Source organism: Ursus arctos, chromosome Y (genome assembly GCF_023065955.2).
Source record: "Ursus arctos isolate Adak ecotype North America chromosome Y, UrsArc2.0, whole genome shotgun sequence".
Taxonomy (NCBI): Eukaryota; Metazoa; Chordata; class Mammalia; order Carnivora; family Ursidae; genus Ursus; species Ursus arctos.
Genome location: NC_079874.1, coordinates 24,012,140 through 24,029,712, shown reverse-complemented (window position 1 = coordinate 24,029,712; position 17,573 = coordinate 24,012,140). Strand labels below are relative to the sequence as shown.

The 17,573-nt window shown below is 38.4% G+C and overlaps 1 protein-coding gene across 2 annotated transcripts; it reads right to left on the bottom strand.

The window, feature by feature from the left end:
• Positions 1 to 283: 283 nt before the first annotated feature.
• On the bottom strand, positions 284 to 16,301 carry LOC113248381 (ATP-dependent RNA helicase DDX3X-like). 2 transcript variants are annotated; one of them, XM_026489783.4, is made up of 17 exons: positions 15,382 to 16,301; positions 12,855 to 12,915; positions 11,563 to 11,610; positions 9,050 to 9,179; positions 8,166 to 8,324; positions 7,991 to 8,090; positions 7,506 to 7,641; positions 6,295 to 6,380; positions 5,797 to 5,895; positions 5,551 to 5,711; positions 4,817 to 4,961; positions 4,578 to 4,722; positions 4,214 to 4,395; positions 4,019 to 4,136; positions 3,635 to 3,788; positions 2,938 to 3,074; positions 284 to 2,739 (listed from the first exon to the last, which is right to left on the bottom strand). In XM_026489783.4, the coding sequence occupies exons 1-17, from the start codon at positions 15,424 to 15,426 to the stop codon at positions 2,660 to 2,662; spliced, it is 1,986 nt and encodes a 661-aa protein (XP_026345568.1). In that variant the 5' UTR covers positions 15,427 to 16,301; the 3' UTR covers positions 284 to 2,659. The 2 variants fall into 2 exon arrangements, with proteins under 2 accessions (XP_026345568.1, XP_026345569.1); XM_026489784.4 differs by having other exon boundaries at positions 2,938 to 3,071.
• Positions 16,302 to 17,573: the final 1,272 nt, after the last annotated feature.

Genomic DNA, 17,573 nt, shown 5'->3' with positions numbered 1-17,573 from the left:
TAGCAATAAGAATAGTGCTTACCCCTTCAAGTGATGGGAGTTTAGTTCTAAAGGAACACAAAAAATTTGAGGTTGATTCCCTTAAAAAAGCCAATTTCATACTATCTATTCTAATATGACATGTTAAGCTGGTTTAGTTTTTATTCTTACATCAGTTAATTTGTAGTGGCTGCCTGCATCAGTGTGTAACCAAAATTGACCATTTCTGTTATCATTCTCCAGACTGACAGTGCAATTTCATTTCTACATCTCACGATTAAGGCCACAACTGACAGCAGAAAGATTGTGTTCAACTTTTTATTTTAGTAAAATCAGAACAAACAGCACATGCAGTGCTAGCATCTAAAACTAATACAATAAGCAATTACTAACTTAGTGACTTGAGGTTCAAGATCTACATTCAGCAACTTTAAATCCATTCTTACTGATAATATTGCTGACTGATAAAACTGAATGTAAGTCACTAATTATGGCAATACACAAAGAGAACCACATGTTTGAGGATTGCAAATATGCCAGACAGTCACTGAAAACCAAGCCAAACAAAAACATAACGAAAACAAAACTCATAGAACCTTTGAGAATGTGGACACTTCGTTATCAGTGTTCAGAAGTGTTTCATTAATATTTTAAGACAAGTGTATCAAAACCTTGGCATGTTTTTAATTTCAGGTTGCCAATTTTGTCTTAAACTTTGTCAGAAAGTTAGAGCTAGCTGCATCACCAGTGCCAGGTCTACTTAACTTGACTGAATTGTTTAATAGAACTTAACGTTAAAAGCTCACACTACCCCGAAATATATAATTTCACATATGGTGACATTCAACATTCAAGTGCCAGTGTTTTTGAACTGTCTTTTGGTCAAGTTTCTTTGAACTTTCAAAGAATTCACTTTTAGGCTTACAAAAATAAATATATGTCAACATGTTCAATAAATATTACACAAACTAGCAGCAAAAAGTATCTAAAATCTGTCGTGTGCAAATAGTTTTATCTCTCATTCCATGGTCCCAAATAAAATTTTTTATCTATTTCTTGTAACAAGCTGCGTTCAACAATCTCCAAGAGACAAAATAAGATTGGAAGTTTAAGGACACGCACACAAGACACATATATAAAATTCTCTGAATGTGCAATAAAGTAAGTACTTTGTAAAAAGTTATGGGCAAAATGTACAAGAGTCTAAACCTATACTAATTGAAATAGCACCGTAACAAATGACCTCAATACTGTCAAGTGCACCTACTTAATGGTTTTTAGAACAAGGCACAATATTCTTGAAAATCTATTGCACTTTAATAAAATTTCTTCCTGCTTACGCCATCACAAAGATTAGTTTTGAAAGATTATTGTATTCTGGCCACAAAATCAGCACAGAATTCAAGTAGAAGAGGCATTTTTAGTGGTGGATAATCATCTTTGGCCAAATTTATCATAAAGAGACTATAAATATAATGGAAACCTATGCAACTAAAATAGATTAAAACTGCAGTATATAGAAATAACATCTTATGCAGTTTAGTACATATTTCCAACCTGTGTAATCTCAAGGATTTCAATTTGTTCTTATTCTGATCTACAAAGTCTACAAGTGTAAGCCATTTTTAACATTTCAACGCAGCTTAAAGAGAGTAATGTGAATCTGTATTAAAGTAAAGCCTGCTGCATAATCCCTCCTGCTCATATACTCTTGACCAAAAAACATCAACACTAGCATGCATTAAAAACCAAAATCCAAGCAGGCCCATAAAGACTGGTCACTGCTATGGTCAGCTATCCTACCACTTCAAATTTATTTATGGCAGGCATTAAAAAATCTAATCAGATGAAATCTCCCTCAAACACTTTTGTTATCAAACCTTTAAAACTTTTCCTATAATAGTATGCCCACATTTGCTTACTTAAAATAATCTGAACATTAAAAGAGGAATTGCTGTATTTATTTGCTTTAACTTCAAAGAATGCTTTGAAAAACATGTGAATGTATTCATACATGCCACCTCATCTTGACTGGAATGGCTTATTTAAAAACTACCCAGATTTTAAGAGCCTATCAAGGATAGAGTGAGCAAGTCAGAACTTTAACTTAGTACAGTCTGCCACCTGTGAAACTAATTCTGCCTTCAGATGTTCTTCTTCCCAGTCTGCAAGTACCAGAAAGTCTTAACGCAGGCTACTGCCAAAGATTTTTCCCCATATTAGTATCTACAGATGAACTGATGATTCCTGTTAAGTTGTATCACACCTATTTGCCAAGGTTTGATTTTAGCCCAAGTTGAGGAAATTTATTTTTTTCAAAACAATCGATATCTTGAGCATTACTGAGCCAACAGGACATCAAAATAATAAGTTGTCTAAAGTTAAAGTCACAGTACATTAACAAACAAATGATCCTCAGTCACAAAATCATAAATGCAGTTTGGGATGAGAATAAGCAGGAGGGGAGTTAATCCAAACTACAGCAATTATGTCTTCAACTTCTGAGTAAGGTTGTTGATTGTTCCTTCTTCTTGTGACTTTGAAGCTCCCTTAAATTTTCAGGAGAATCACAGCTGGTAATGTACTGCAAGGTCTTGAAGCTATAAAATATAGTCTGGCTAAGTTACATGTGGTTTCCATATTAGCTTGTTTGAAAGGGTGACTTTGTTGCAAAGCAGATTCAATTGCCCCACCAGTCAACCCCCTGGGAGTTGTAATTTCCACCATATCCATCACTATTGTAGAAGCCTCCATAGCCACCTATCAAGAAACGTTTGAAAACAGAAATTAGTTCAGCCACTGAAGTTTCTGTCCTTCTTTCTCTCTGAAAGAAACCTAATTTAAAAAATTCATAGTACTGGATTTTGTATTCTTTGGAAATTTCTCCAATAAATTATGCTTTAAGAAAAATAAAAAGCACTCACCAAAGACACATAAAGTGGGAGAAGTTAACATTACCTCCACCAAATCCTCTGCTGCTGCTGTGACCACCTCCACCACTACGGCTGCTGCTGGCACGACCACTACTAAAGCTAGAACTGCTGGAACCACTACTTTGTCGATAGTCTCTGGCACCAAATCCTCCACTGAATCTACTATGAAAAGGAAAAACATTGTGGGTATTTTATGTTTCCAATTCAATTAAACTCACAATTTCCATGTACTAACTTTCCAATCCTCAATTTCTGATTTTTCTTTTCGTTCTTTTTTTTTTTTTTTTTAAGATTTTATTTATTTATTTGGCACAGAGAGAGACACAGCCAGCTAGAGAAGGAACACAAGCAGGGGGATTGGGAGAGGAAAAAGCAGGCTTCCAGCAGAGGAGCCCGATGAGGGGCTCGATCCCAGAACACCGGGATCATGCCCTGAGCCGAAAGCAGACGCTTAACGACTGAGCCACCCAGGGTGCCCCCAATTTCTGATTTTTCAACTCAACTGCCATTATGGTCAATTCTTGCAGTAGTGTTTCAAAAGTCCTGAGCACTTAAGGGCTGATATTTAACTCTTAATATGTATTTTTAATTTTTTTCCTTGTCCCACTTCTACTATCCCTTGTCAAAAGAATGTTAAAAAGTAGCAGTGTTTTAAGTTAACCCTGGACACAACTTCCTGCCCAAAGCAAAGAATAATAATGAAAACTCAAAATAATTTGTACCTCTTAGAGCGTCCACGACTGCTACCCTTATAGTGGTGTTCGTAAGCCATGTTTTCTAACCAAGATGGCACTTCTTGTTTTGCTTCAACGAGCAGATCCAACAAATCCTTCGTGATATTTATATTTCTTTCATTAAAGAATGAGGTGGCAAGGCCTATAAGAATTCAAAAAAATACATAAAACTGAGATTTCCATAAAACAATCTGGTCTTCCTTCACATGTACAACAGTAAATAGAACAAAAAAATACGTTATAACTTGTGACATAACCAAATTAGAGATTTAAACAGTAATTTTTAGTTGTGTCATTCATCTGGTTTCCCTTGAAAACAATCTCTAATATTCAAGATTCTGTGACAAACCATCAGACAACTAAATACTTTACCAAGGTTTCCTACACGTCCTGTACGGCCAATCCGATGTACATATTCCTCAATATCACTTGGCAAATCAAAATTGATAACGTGTTTCACATTTGAAATGTCTAGTCCTCTTGCTGCCACCTGAAAAATAACTTTCGTTAAAAAAAAAAAAAAGCAATATTCAAACATGCTCAACTCAAAAATGAAAATATACACACAGCTGTAGCCACTAAAATAGGGCTTTTTCCTGAGCGAAACTGGTGAAGGGCCTCCTCTCTATCTCTCTGTGACCGGTCACCATGGATACTGGTACAAGCATATCCTTCATGGTATAAGAAATCCTCCAGAGAATCAGCACCCTTTTTGGTCTCCACAAACACTAAAGTCAGCGAATCCTTCCCTGAAAAATTACATATAAAGCTTTGTTTACTAACAACTCAGCATCTTAATTCTTTTTGCACTCAGTAAGCAAGCACATGGAAGTAATTAAAATAAGGTTAAATCATGTAGGGAGGTGGGCAAAAGAAGGGTAGGAGCTAAAGAGATGTAGATACATTCTCACTACACTATCATTAACTTTACCTGTTGCATTTAAGAGGTCAAGAAGAAATGACCGTTTGTCTGATTCTTCCACCCAAACCACTTTTTGTGTGATGTTCTCAGAGGTAGAGCCAACTCTGCCTACAGCCAGAAAGATATATTCATCCAAGAAATCACGAGCAAGCATCTAAAAAAGGGGAAAAACCTCTAGCTTAGTCTCTGATTTCTTAAATTATCTGAAAATCTTATTTACAAATGTTCTAAAAAATATTAAACCATACCTGTATTTCCTTAGGAAAAGTAGCACTGAACATCATAGTGTGGCGAATACCCTTTGGTGGCATAGTATCTTGTTCAACTATACGTCTTATCTGAGGTTCAAACCCCATATCCAGCATCCTATCTGCTTCATCCAATACTAAGTATCTATTATGAAAAATACTGACTTTAGAATTTGATGAGAAACTGAGCACTGAATACAGTTGTGTAACATTCACTCTAACATGCTAGCCTTGCAATGTAACACATTGTGAAATAAATAAATCAAATAACTATTATTTGACACAGTCCCAATGGGTCATACAGGTTAACTGTGATTTTCAAAAGTTATAGAGAAGTTAAATGATTAAAATTCCTTTTTAATCTGAAAGCAATCTTACTAAATCACTAAAAAAATGACCATTAATATAAAAGAAGTTCTAGGGGAGCCTGGGTGGCTCAGTCGTTAAGCATCTGCCTTTGGCTCAGGGCGTAATCCCAGGGTCCTGGGATTGAGCCCAGCATCAGACTCCCCGCTCGGTGGGAAGTATGCTTCTTCCTCTCCCACTCCCCCTGTTTGTGTTCCCTCTCTTGCTGGCTCTCTGTCAAATAAATAAATAAAATATTTATAAATAAATAAATAAAGTTCTACTCCTGAAACCAAAACTGCACTGTATGCTAACTAGAATTAAAAAAAAAATTGAAAATAAAAAAATACAAGACGTTACATCTTGTATGTATAAAAATTAACACTTACTTGCAGAAGTCTAATCCAATCTTTCCTCTTTCCATCATATCCACTAGACGTCCTGGGGTGGCGACTAACAAGTGACATCCACGTTCTAAGTCTCGAATCTGCTGACCAATATCAGCACCACCATAAACCACACAAGGACGAACTCGAGATCGGTATGAAAACTGTAAGCAAAGAGTTTATGAGATGTTCACAAAAACATAACCAGAATCAATGAAAATAACAATAATCCGTAAAATGCATACATACTTTTCTGGCTTCCTCATAAATCTGTACAGCCAATTCTCTTGTTGGTGCTAAAACTAAGGAGATAGGATATTGTTTACGGCGTCCATATCTTCCATTTTCCTAAGAAATGAGAACAATTTATAAATTAAACTCAAAGACCCAAAACTCTTTTGTTCTTTTAAAAACAACTCATCACAACAAAATTCTCTTTATAATTAAGGATTACACATCCAGGGCGCCTGAGTCAGTTAAGCGTCTGCTTTCAGCTCAAGTCATGGTATCAAGTTCCACATCCAGCTCCCTGCTCAGCAGGCTGTCTGCTTCTCCCTCTCCTCCCGCCTGCTCTTGCTCTCTCTCAAATAAAGAAATAAAATCTTTACAAAAATTTAAAAATAAATTAAAAAAGGAAAAGAAATTGAACCCCCCTCCACAGCATTGTTTAGAAAGAAAGGTCCCCAATTCTATTTATAAAGCTTTTTCTATGCCAACAACTTATTTTATAAAGATATCAATCTTTACCTTCACAGCCTTCAATGCCTCGCCTGGACCATCTGTATAAATCTGACTTAAGATGGGCAACAGAAATGCTGCAGTTTTTCCAGACCCTGTTAAAAAAATAATTGTGTTCCATATTCCCTTTTAGTGAAAGAAAATTTTACCTTTTGCCCAATTTTTTGGAAAATATGGTATATTCATACAGCCAAATCAAGAATGTCAAGTGATTCCTATAATCCATTTTAAATAATGCAATCCTCTACTCTTTACATTTTAATTCACATGAAAACACAATCATGTTGCCTCTTCCATGGCACCAACTTCTCTTTCTATACACTTTATATCCTGTAATTCTGTTGGAATGTATGACAGTTTCTGAAGTTTAAGAGTAAAGGGCTTTGGAGCGCCTGGGTGGCGCAGTCGTTAAGTGTCTGCCTTCGGCTCAGGGCGTGATCCTGGCATTCTGGGTTCAAGCCCCACATCAGGCTCCTCCACTGGGAGCCTGCTTCTTCATCTCCCAGTCCCCCTGCTTGTGTTCCCTCTCTCACTGGCTGTCTCTCTCTGTGTCAAATAAATAAACAAAATCTTTAAAAAAAAAAAAAAAGAGAGAGAGTAATGGCTTTGTACAGTAGTCTGTTTTCTTTTGCAGAATAAAGCCTTGGTTGTAACTGTTTCAATAATCCCAGATTTAAACTAAAGATCACAGTTAAACATAAAAGATGAAATCCTTAAAAAAAAGAAAATACATTACAAACGACTTATGTTTCCTTTTTCTATACAAAGAAAAGTTTTACATGGAGAAGGACATTCTGCTGTCTTTTTATCAGTAGTAAATCCTCATACAGAACTGAACTAACGCTGCCCATTCTCCAAATACCAGAGGCAGGAGGCACAATTCCCTTTTTCCCACCCACATTTTTATGAACCTGAGTTATTTCCTATTTTAATTATGTAGCTAACATTCTCTACATTACATTCATAATTTTCCCTGTTGCAATAATACCAGGCTGACAATCGGCTACAGACTTCCCCAAGATGTCCTGACAGAAACACTAGTTTCATCTGAAGGCTATAAAGGTAGACGGAAAAAAAAAAAGAAAAAGACCTCACCAACCAATCTTTACATAACTCAAAATCAGGCTTAATCCAGGACTCAAGTCTCCTTGTTAAAAGTACTATTTCTAGAGCTAGACCAGTTGAGATACTAACTTTAAATCTTTATCCAATCAGCTTACCCGTTTGGGCACAAGCCATCAAGTCTCTTTTTTCTTTGATAATAGGAATGGCATGCTTCTGCACCGGAGTTGGACGAGTGTAACGAGTAAGCTCAATGTTCCCCATGATAATTTCTCCCATCTCAACATCGCTGAACTGTCAAGGAAATAAAAGCAAGTCAAACACATGTAACTTAGAAATGCCTCAGCTGTTTCTGTGTTGTACTACTACAATAAAAGCAACCCCAAATACCCACTCTTGGTTGTGATTACATTTCCTATCATTTTGGATAAAGAGAACCTTAAAAAATTTTAGGTATTTTTAAGAAAATAAGACTCCAGGTCTAACATACAACAGAGTAACTTTTGGATTCTGTGTATGTTTGATCAGCACTGTTCATAATGGTGACATAAAATCTTAGTCTCTCTTTTTTTTTTAAATAACTCAATGAAGTTTTTAAATTGTTAACAAAGAACTGTTAAAGAGTCAAACAAAAATTACTTACGCTTTCAATATGTGGAGGACAGTTATTGCCAGTTGCCTCTACTGGTATATCATCATATTTCTCAAAGTTTATTCCAGTGTTTCCTCCAGAAAAGAGCTCCCTAAAATCAAATGATTACATATGTTATACTAAGTAATAAGTTTCATATCAATCAACACGTATTTTAAAAACTTACTGCTCCAATCGTTCACTTGGTGGAAGTGGTTTTGACCAATCATCTTCATCTGATCTGTCACACCAACGACTGTGTCCACTTCGTTCAAATTTGCCAAAGCTAGTCCTGTCACCACGACTGCCAATACCATCATAGTCACTCCGTCCACGATCATCAAACCTAAATAGCATAACAATTGATATATATCATTTAGCCGATATCATACTAAGATATGTACTTCTTGAACTGTTTAGCCCTAAGTACCTCTCAAAGACTTCAATAATTCAACACTGGCTATCTCATTTATGAAATAAGATCTTGTAGTTAATGGTTATGTATAATTTGTACATCTTCATTTTTTAAAAAATTTGTCAGAGAGAGAGTGCGCGCACAACGGGGGGGGGGGGGGGGGGCGGGAGACAGGCAGAAGCAGGGAGAGGGAGAAGCAGGCTTCCCTGATGCTGGACTTGATCCCAAGACACCGTCATGACCTGAGCCACCCAGGCGTCCCTATACATCTTTAATTTTTTTAAAAATCCACATCCATTTTTACCTTCTATAAAATTATACGGCTTCATCAGGTCTCATAATGTTAAAAATTACGTTTTATAACACTTCTATCCAGTATTTACTTCATATTTTCACTTTAAAACTAATAACCTAGGGGAACCTGGGTGGCTCAGTTGGTTAAGTGGCTGCCTCTTAATTTCTGTTCAGATCATGATCTCGGGGAGCCTGCTTCTCCCTTTCCCGCTGCCATTCCCCCTGCTTATGTAAACTCTCACAAATAAATAAAATCTTAAAAAAAAAGATCAAGAAAAGTACAAAGAATGAGATCGCATCAAACTGAGATTTGATTCCTAAACTGCTACCAGGAACACATTTGCAAGCTGAGAATAATTTACCTTCCCCTTGGTCCACTTCCACGATCACTGAAGTAATTGGGCTTTCCTCTTGAATCTCGGGACCCAAAACTGCTGTAGACGTCCTTATCTTTACTACAACTCCACCCTGAACTGTCTTTATCATAGAATCCTTCCAAAAAAAGTTTAAAAAAAAGTTGACAATAGTTTTACATTAACTCCTGTCTTTCCAAATAAGTTCTGCCACAGCCTCCCTTTTATTTACCCTTCTGGAACCAAGCATCAATGGAATTACTTTGTCAAATACTGGAGAAGAGAATCAAGCTTTAGAGAATTGGTTTCACCAGCAAATAGTATCACATTAAGAATTTAAGTTCCATTCTTTCAAGTGTCAATGTTCGCTATATTTTAAAAGAGGTAAAGCAGGGGTCTATTCCCATAAAATTTTAACGAGATTGTGATAAATTGCCTTTTTAAAGGTGTAACTGCTCTCAGAGGGATTCCCAAGGGCTGCCTCCAAAGTTTTAACTTCAAAGGCAGTCGCAAGGGAAGCTCTAAGTTTAGCTTTTTAGTTATGCCCCATTCCTAAAAATAAATCTCATAAACAAACAGCTGTTGCTCAAGTTGATAAATTTAAGGTATGTACCATATAGCATATACAACACACATTTTTAAATTCAAAAGGTTACCTCAGGTAGAATCAGTTACCTAAACAAAAGCTTATATTAAAAGATCCACTACAAGATTACCAACAAGAAATATGTCCGATGCATGAGGAGAGAGAATTTGAAAATTCATGATGAAGCTCCAAATTGCAGTCACTGAATTATGCTCATATGGGCTCTCTGTAGTAAGTGGCATAATTAACAAGAGACTTATTCAAAAGACTGTGGAGAAGGCAACCTGGTAGCAACTTAATCAACAGCTATAAATGTAACAAATCAGCTAAATTATTTACAATACATAAACAACTTAGTAGACATTTAAAAGAAATTCAGTAAATGCAAATAATCAATACATTCTTTGTTCTACACTTTTAAGATACCTTTAGAGAAGTGCCCATATACAAAAGAACCTGTATTCAAAAACAACCCAGGATCTTTAAAATGACTCCTTAACATTCAAGTATGCAAACATGAGGCAATGAGGTATTTCCATATGAACTCTAAATTTAGAAAACAACCCACTTGTCTTTTTACATCCTTTATACTTAAGAAAAAAATTTCTCAAACCATTTTCTCGAATGTCTCCAAAGCTTTTTTCCCCTGAATGTCTCCAAACTTTTAGTTATTTCACCCTGAGGCAATGCCAAAGCTCCTTTCTGTTTCAGTGCTAACAAATCAAAAAGTTGGTGTAACTACTGTTGTCCTTTATATTTATGTATACTATTGTCACATTCTAAGAATTCAACAATGTTGTCAAACTCAAGGAGAACCAAATATACCAGGGAGAAACTGTCGTCCTTGCCTATTTCCACACAGACCTCTGGGGCACATCTACAGACAGATAAAAGGAAGGTGACCAGAATAAACCCACTATAGAGAACTCAACCAATTAGACACATTCTTTTTAATTTTTTGCAGTTCATAAAGTAATGACATTACTTTCCCTCTACTCTACAGTTGACTGTGGCCTTTCCTCTTCCATTTCTTAATTTCCATACTGTCACCTCCTTTGAAGCACTTAAACTCTCACAAAGCATGTATACCTTCCTTGCAATTCTAGTCACATACATTCTGAGAAAGACCCATTATAAAAGAAATTCTGGGGGCATGTGGGTGGCTCAGTCAGTAGAGCATGCAACTCTTGATCTAACGGTTGTAAAGTCTGAGCCCCATACTGGGTGTAGAGATTACTTAAAAAGAAAATCTTTAAAAAGCTACAGTTCGTTTTCCCCCTCCCCAAATACCCACACCTCATTTGTCCACCATCTTCTTTCTTCTTGGCTTTTCCTGATCTTTTCCTTCTCTTGAAAATTTCACATCACAATGGTGAATATATGACACTCATACCATCATCCCAACACTATCTTAATCATCTATTACTCTACTTTAAAAACTTAATACTAAAAGTCATAAAGTATTTTAATAACATTTCACACAAAGCCCTTAACATGCAACAGTTTTTGCAAAAAACTGAAGTCAGACAATCTCTCCAACCCACTGAGTGTGCCCAGGCTTACAATCTTTCAGATATTAAATATTCTGCAATAACTAATTTTCACTAAAGCAGCATTTAAGGAAGATTTCATTGCCCTGCAGTTAGTTTTACAAAACAGCACCCACCCCCACCCCAGGTAGCTTTCAAACTGAAATCATGTTGTCAGTATTTATAAACCAACATAGCACTAGAATAGTGAAACTTTAGGCTCAAAACTAATCAAAAGAAATAAGAAAGATCCATTATACATATACAATTCCAGATGAACTTTGCCAAAGGTAGGACGTTAAGAAAAGAGATGTGAGTAATACACTTCCTAAAGTTACCTCATTTTCCCTAGCTTTCACTAACTTCTTAAAACAGAAAAGTTGGATATAAAGTTGCCAGTCACCTACCTTTAGAGGCTTCTCTGTTCCTTAAGTGAGGAGGTATATAGCGCCCCTCTAGGAGAGAAACATAAAATTAAAAACCTATCTTAACCTCCAAGACACAGCGGTTTATAAAAATATCTATTAAAACATTCATTATAGGGGCGCCTAGGTGGCTCAGTCCATTGAGCATCTGCCTTCGGTTCATTACCCCAAGGTCCTAGGATGGAGCCATACACTGGGCTCTCTGCTTGGCAAGGTATTCTGCTTCTCTCTTTCCCCGTGTGCTCTCAAATAAAATCTTTAAAAACAAATCAAGGGGCGCCTGGGTGGCACAGCGGTTAAGCGTCTGCCTTCGGCTCAGGGCGTGATCCCATCGTTATGGGATCGAGCCCCACATCAGGCTCTTCTGCTATGAGCCTGCTTCTTCCTCTCCCACTCCCCCTGCTTGTGTTCCCTCTTTCGCTGGCTGTCTCTATCTCTGTCGAATAAATAAATAAAATCTTTAAAAAACAAAACAAAACACCGATCCTAGAAAATAAACTTTTAAACCTTCTATTCTTTAAATTATTTTACTACTGAAAAAGAAAATCAAAAAATGGGTAAGTGCTTAAATAATACAAATTTTATGCTACATCAAAAAAAGAGACAGAGAAAGAAAAGGCAGGAGTGGACAGTATAAGTTCGGCAAATCTGGGAACATAGACTGTAATAAAAATCCTCAACCCAAACACATTTCAGTGGTGCGTAGCTGGCTCAGTCAGTGGAGCACGTGAAGAAAAAGAAAAGGCCGTGCTATTTCAAAATGTTATATTAATTACAACTCTTAACAGATATGACCATTGGTATAACAAAACTGCCAACTAAGAAAGAAACGAATATGTACTTAAATCAATTAACCAATTTCAATTAGCTTTGTTTCTATTGTGGCAAAACAAAGGCCATATAATATGGTTTTCATACAGATAAAAGCTGAAGGATTCCAAGAAAGAATTAATAGTGTTAAGATTTTCCAAATTAAGTCAACAGCCAGACTGTGACTATGATATAAAAACATTTCACCTACAAAGTAGAAGGAAGTCAGTGTTAACATCCAAATTTTAACTAAATCCCTGCTTCTGGATTGAAGTAAGTGTCCCAAACTATTAGTATAATTAAATCCTTTTAAATATAATTAAATCCGTATAAAATGCATATATTAGCAAACAAGATTTAATATGTATTAACCACACTTAAATCTCTTCAGAGATTTAAAAGTATTTACCTCTGATACTAACTCTTGTAAAAAAAATATAAACATATGTGTATTTTTTACTTACTGCTCGCTGTACTTCCTCCTCCACTCTGGTTATCAGAGGCATTCAGGTCTAGACCAGCAAACTAGAAGAAAGATATTGACACCTCACATGGTGACACACAATAAATGAAAAAAAAAAATCAAGCACAGATAGCACTGCAAAAGACAATCAGTTCTAAACTCCTGTCCTACCTGCAGCATTTACTAGCTAGCTGCCCTGTCTGACTCACATGGTTTTAAGAATGCCTTTCAAGTCTACCTGGCAAGACCCAGATGCCAGTAGTATAACCAGTTACAGATGTTTTGAACAGATTCATCCCAAACAGGTTTCCCCTGTAACAACTGTCCATAGCAAAATGCTCTCCAATCACCAAACTAATTTGTTAATACCAATTTTTTCAAAACCACTGGTTTCCCACTTCATATTATTCATGTTACTCTAAATTTAAAAATTCTACCTGGAAAATATTAGGACAATTTGGAAATTCATTAGTTTATCTCTAAAGATTGTGCTGTTTTTAATTTGGATAAATTCCTAAGCAGCAGCAGCAGCACCACCACCACAAACTACCACGTGGTGAGTACTGTACCACTTACCACTCCATTTAACGCTGGTCACGCTGAAGGCAGTATTTACTTCTCTATTTTAGAGAGAAGAGACAAATTCAAAGAGGTGGTGGTTATAAAGCTACTGAGTAACACAAGTAACATCCAAAGCTTTTTAAAGACTTTTCGTTATCTCAATTACTACTTGTCCCTCACTGTTACTTTGCTTTAGCACGTTTTGTTATTAATTTAACCCAGAACTACTTTCAAGCACGAATACATTACCAAAGTAAAATTTTAAAAGCACAAAACTCTACAGTAAAGTGGGTCGCTGGGTGTTTGCCAAAACCAACCAACCAACCAGAAAAAAACACAGTAACATTTGCAAACACTAAAAGTCCAAGATAGTACCAATTACATGCACCACCAATTAAGATATTAAATTATCACAACTTTTCCAGGCCTAATTTGCTTACTACTAAATTCTAATGACACAGTGAGCACAGTTCAGCAAAACTTTAAATGGATCCCAGGTACACAGAAAATGTTAAATGCTTATGCTTTGCTTTCAATTTTTCAATTTCAGTGCGATTTTACATTATCAAAGCTCAGCAGATTGCAGAAAAACACCTAAAAGAGGTAAACCACCAAATCTCTCAAATATATTACACGAAAGGACGTTGCAATTTAGAATGAATTGTTAGTAAGGTTTGTTTCAGAATTCAGGAGTTCGTCAAGTATTTTCTGTGAAAGGTTTATGCCTTAATTTATTTCCCTCTGTTAAACGTGGAAGACAAGACGAGGCAAGCAGTTCACTTCAGAATCCAAACGATTCAGTTTCTCCGGAAGTATACCGCAATAATAAAACAAAGATTTCCCCTTCCACGGAAAACGAACCTATTATCTATCGAAGATTAGGACTGCTTTATTGCACTGCTAACACCTCGAAGTAACCCTTTTGACCTATTTCAATGTGTTTATTCAGGCGCACCAAAGTAACAACTTTTACTCTACCAAACCACTTTTCGAGTGTTTTTCCCGGGATGCACTCCAAAGTCAAACTACTAATCTATAGATTTAAACTCACAGGACCACAAAGAAAAAATCCACAATGCTGGACTAAATGGCCATTCAGTGACTCTCTGAATTAAATGAAGAGCAGTTCCAGATGTTTAACCTCCCAAATGGTTACACGCCGGCGTCCAACTTCCATTATTTCCAAATATTGGTCAAGGGAAGCCCGAGACTGCCATTCTTCCTTCCCTTCCCTGAGTACCCCTTTCCGGCTCTTCTGCGTCACAAAACTTTCCACTCCGGAAACACAACCTCACCATCCGCAGCACTGGGCTGCGACAGTCTGGCGACAGGAGTCCCCGAAGTAAACAAAATAACTGTTTCGTTGACTTTTGTAAAGTCGGTCGTCGTACCAGGTCTCGCAGGCTTAGGCTTTCCCTTAGCAGGGTGCAACGCTACACTGCCCTGCAGCCCAAACAAAGGAGACCGCCGCCATTACCCTGAAAGAAGGCCCCCTTTCCCTCCTGCTATCCCCATGCCCCGCCCATTCCGTGGCTACAACCAACTCCTTTACACACCAACGGCACCTTTGAGCCAGAATCAATGTCATCCACTGAAAATCAACCCCTTCAGATGAAAACATGGTCATCTTACGCGGACCTCCCTCCGGTTACTAGTCAGCCGGTGCTTGCACATGCGCGTATCTGCGAAAGCGCTAGCACACACAAAAGCCGCCATTGTGCGCGGCCGGGATACAATACCTCTGCTCAAGTAACAGCTACTACCGACATTACTGTTATCTTGTTCGCTACGGCACCTCTACATGGTTAATTAGTTTCTTTCCCCGTCCGTCCACAATCCCACCCATAACAAGTCACAGGTACCAAAATAAGGGAAATAAAGGTCGCTACTTAGTACTGCGCCACAAGCCACGTGAAACCAGGAAAGAGGTCCACGCAGACAGCCTTGGGAAATATATTTCGACTTACCTGCTGGTCCAGCCCGAGCGCATTTTCCACCGCCACATGACTCATGCCTGAAGGGAACCGAGAACTCGGAGTTTCCCCACTGCAAGTATACCGTTTCACCACACCCACGCCCTCAGAGAACTAAAAGCTCTCTGAAGTACACAGCTTGGCCCCGGCCGTAATATAGCAACTACGACTTTACGTCAGTACGTATGTCGAGCGTCTTCCTCCTTTGCCCCCACCACCAACAGCTCTTTTATCCCTACCGTTATTTCTGCCTGGCTAAATCGCGTTCGTTTGGTCATAACATCGCGGGATCTTCTAGTCCAACTCTCCCTTAGAGGCTCTCAGAGTTCGCGAGAGCTTTATTTTCTCCGCCCTCCCCCAATGTCTTGAAACTCGTGGAAGCAAGCGAGAACTTGCCTTCTCCTGCTCTCCGCGAGCTGGGAGATCTTGACCATAGCGCTAGTATATCTCTTATCTCACCCTCCCACCCTCCACCGTCCTAGTTGCCCTCCTTCTTCTACCGCTTTCCCTCTTTCTTTCAGTTACTGGGATCGGAAATTTCGTAAAATGTCTCAGTTCTAACTAGTCCCCACCCGCCTTTGGGAAGCTTCCCAAAGCCGGAATTAGTTAAAAAAAAACCCTGAAGCCAAGAAGGTTGAGGGTGACGTGACCCCAGGTGTGAGGAGTGTTGGCCATTTTGCAGACGGGTCGACGATGGATTGAGTAGAAACCTCTGTCCGTAGGAGCGAAAGAAGAGGTGGGCTGAGGCAGTCTGCAGAAGGTGGATGGGCGGGGTAAGCGGAGGGGAATCCGCAGCACGTGCGGGCTCCCGGACTCCGCCCGGCTTGAGCTTAGGCTGCGGGGGGTCTTAGCCAGTAACCCGAGGCCCCCTCCAGTTTCCTAGCTGCGACTGTGCGTTTCAGGCCGCTACAGCCTCTGCGTCACGTACTGAGGAAACAATGAAACAATTAGACCGTCAATGACGTTTTCTAGGGACCTCCCTTCCCCACCCCTCCTTACCTCCGCCCTGCCCGTCACTCACGCGGGATTGGGCTTTTGGTTTTCCCCAGTGCTCTAGATCTTGTGCCCAATAGTGCAGCACTGTTAACCCAAAGCCACGGTGTCTTGGAAATTGTAAACGATCCTCTTGGGGTCCAAAACACTCAGAACTGGTTCTGGCTGGGCGGAATCCTCCTGTTGAAGGAGCTGCGAGGTCTCTTGTCGACCTAAGCTTAAAGTGACCCTCAGACAGCCCTGGGGTGCGATTGGAGTGGGAAGTGGAAGGACATGAGCTACACAACCTTCTGAGAATCGCTTCCTTTGGCCCTCTTCTAGGTCCGTCAATCCGGATTCAGTACTATAGGACCTTGAAATGGGAAAAAACAAAAACAAAACAAAAACACAAACAAACCGTGTTCATTGCATAGTTCTTTACGGTAGTAGCAGCATATCCGTGGTTCCTAAAAATCGCTTTTCCATGCCTCGTAGCGAAAGAGTGTCATATACACCGGGTTTTGTCCCATTTTTATAGGGTCACCTACTGCTAGGATTCAAATGGCCCATTCTAATTTATCACAAAAAAGACCTTTCTGCTTTTTCCTTTTAAAATTTAAACGTTCAAAGGTGATTGTAATAAGTTGCTTTACTGCTTTTTCACGTAAGCTAAATAAGTTTTTATAGCAAATGTTTGGTAATGACACTTTTACCATTCTGAAATTAAACTCATGGATAGTATAAATGAAACCCATTGATGCGCTGTTTCACTCCAAAACGACCTAACCATAAATCAAAGAAATAAAAGGAGAATAACTTGGGAAAATAGTATGTGAAATGTCCTGTACTACCACATTAATAATAGTCAAGTGGCTCCACGTTTAGCCACTGATACAATGGAGACACAACTCAGAAAGAGGAACAGTAGTTTTGGTAGTATTTTCCAATGCAAACAATAAAATACAAAAATACAAATCCAACAATACAAATTTACCTTGAATTTTACAGTTTCTTTCTTTTTTTTTAAAATTAATTTATTCGACAGAGACATGGAGAGAGGGAACACAAGCTGGGGGGAGCAGCTGGAGAGGGAGAAGCAGACTCCTGGCTTAGCAGAGACCCCTGGGCAGGGCTGGAGCTCAGGACCCAGGGATCATGACCTGAGCTGAACACAGAGGTTTAACCACTGAGTCACCCAGCGGCCCCCTATACAG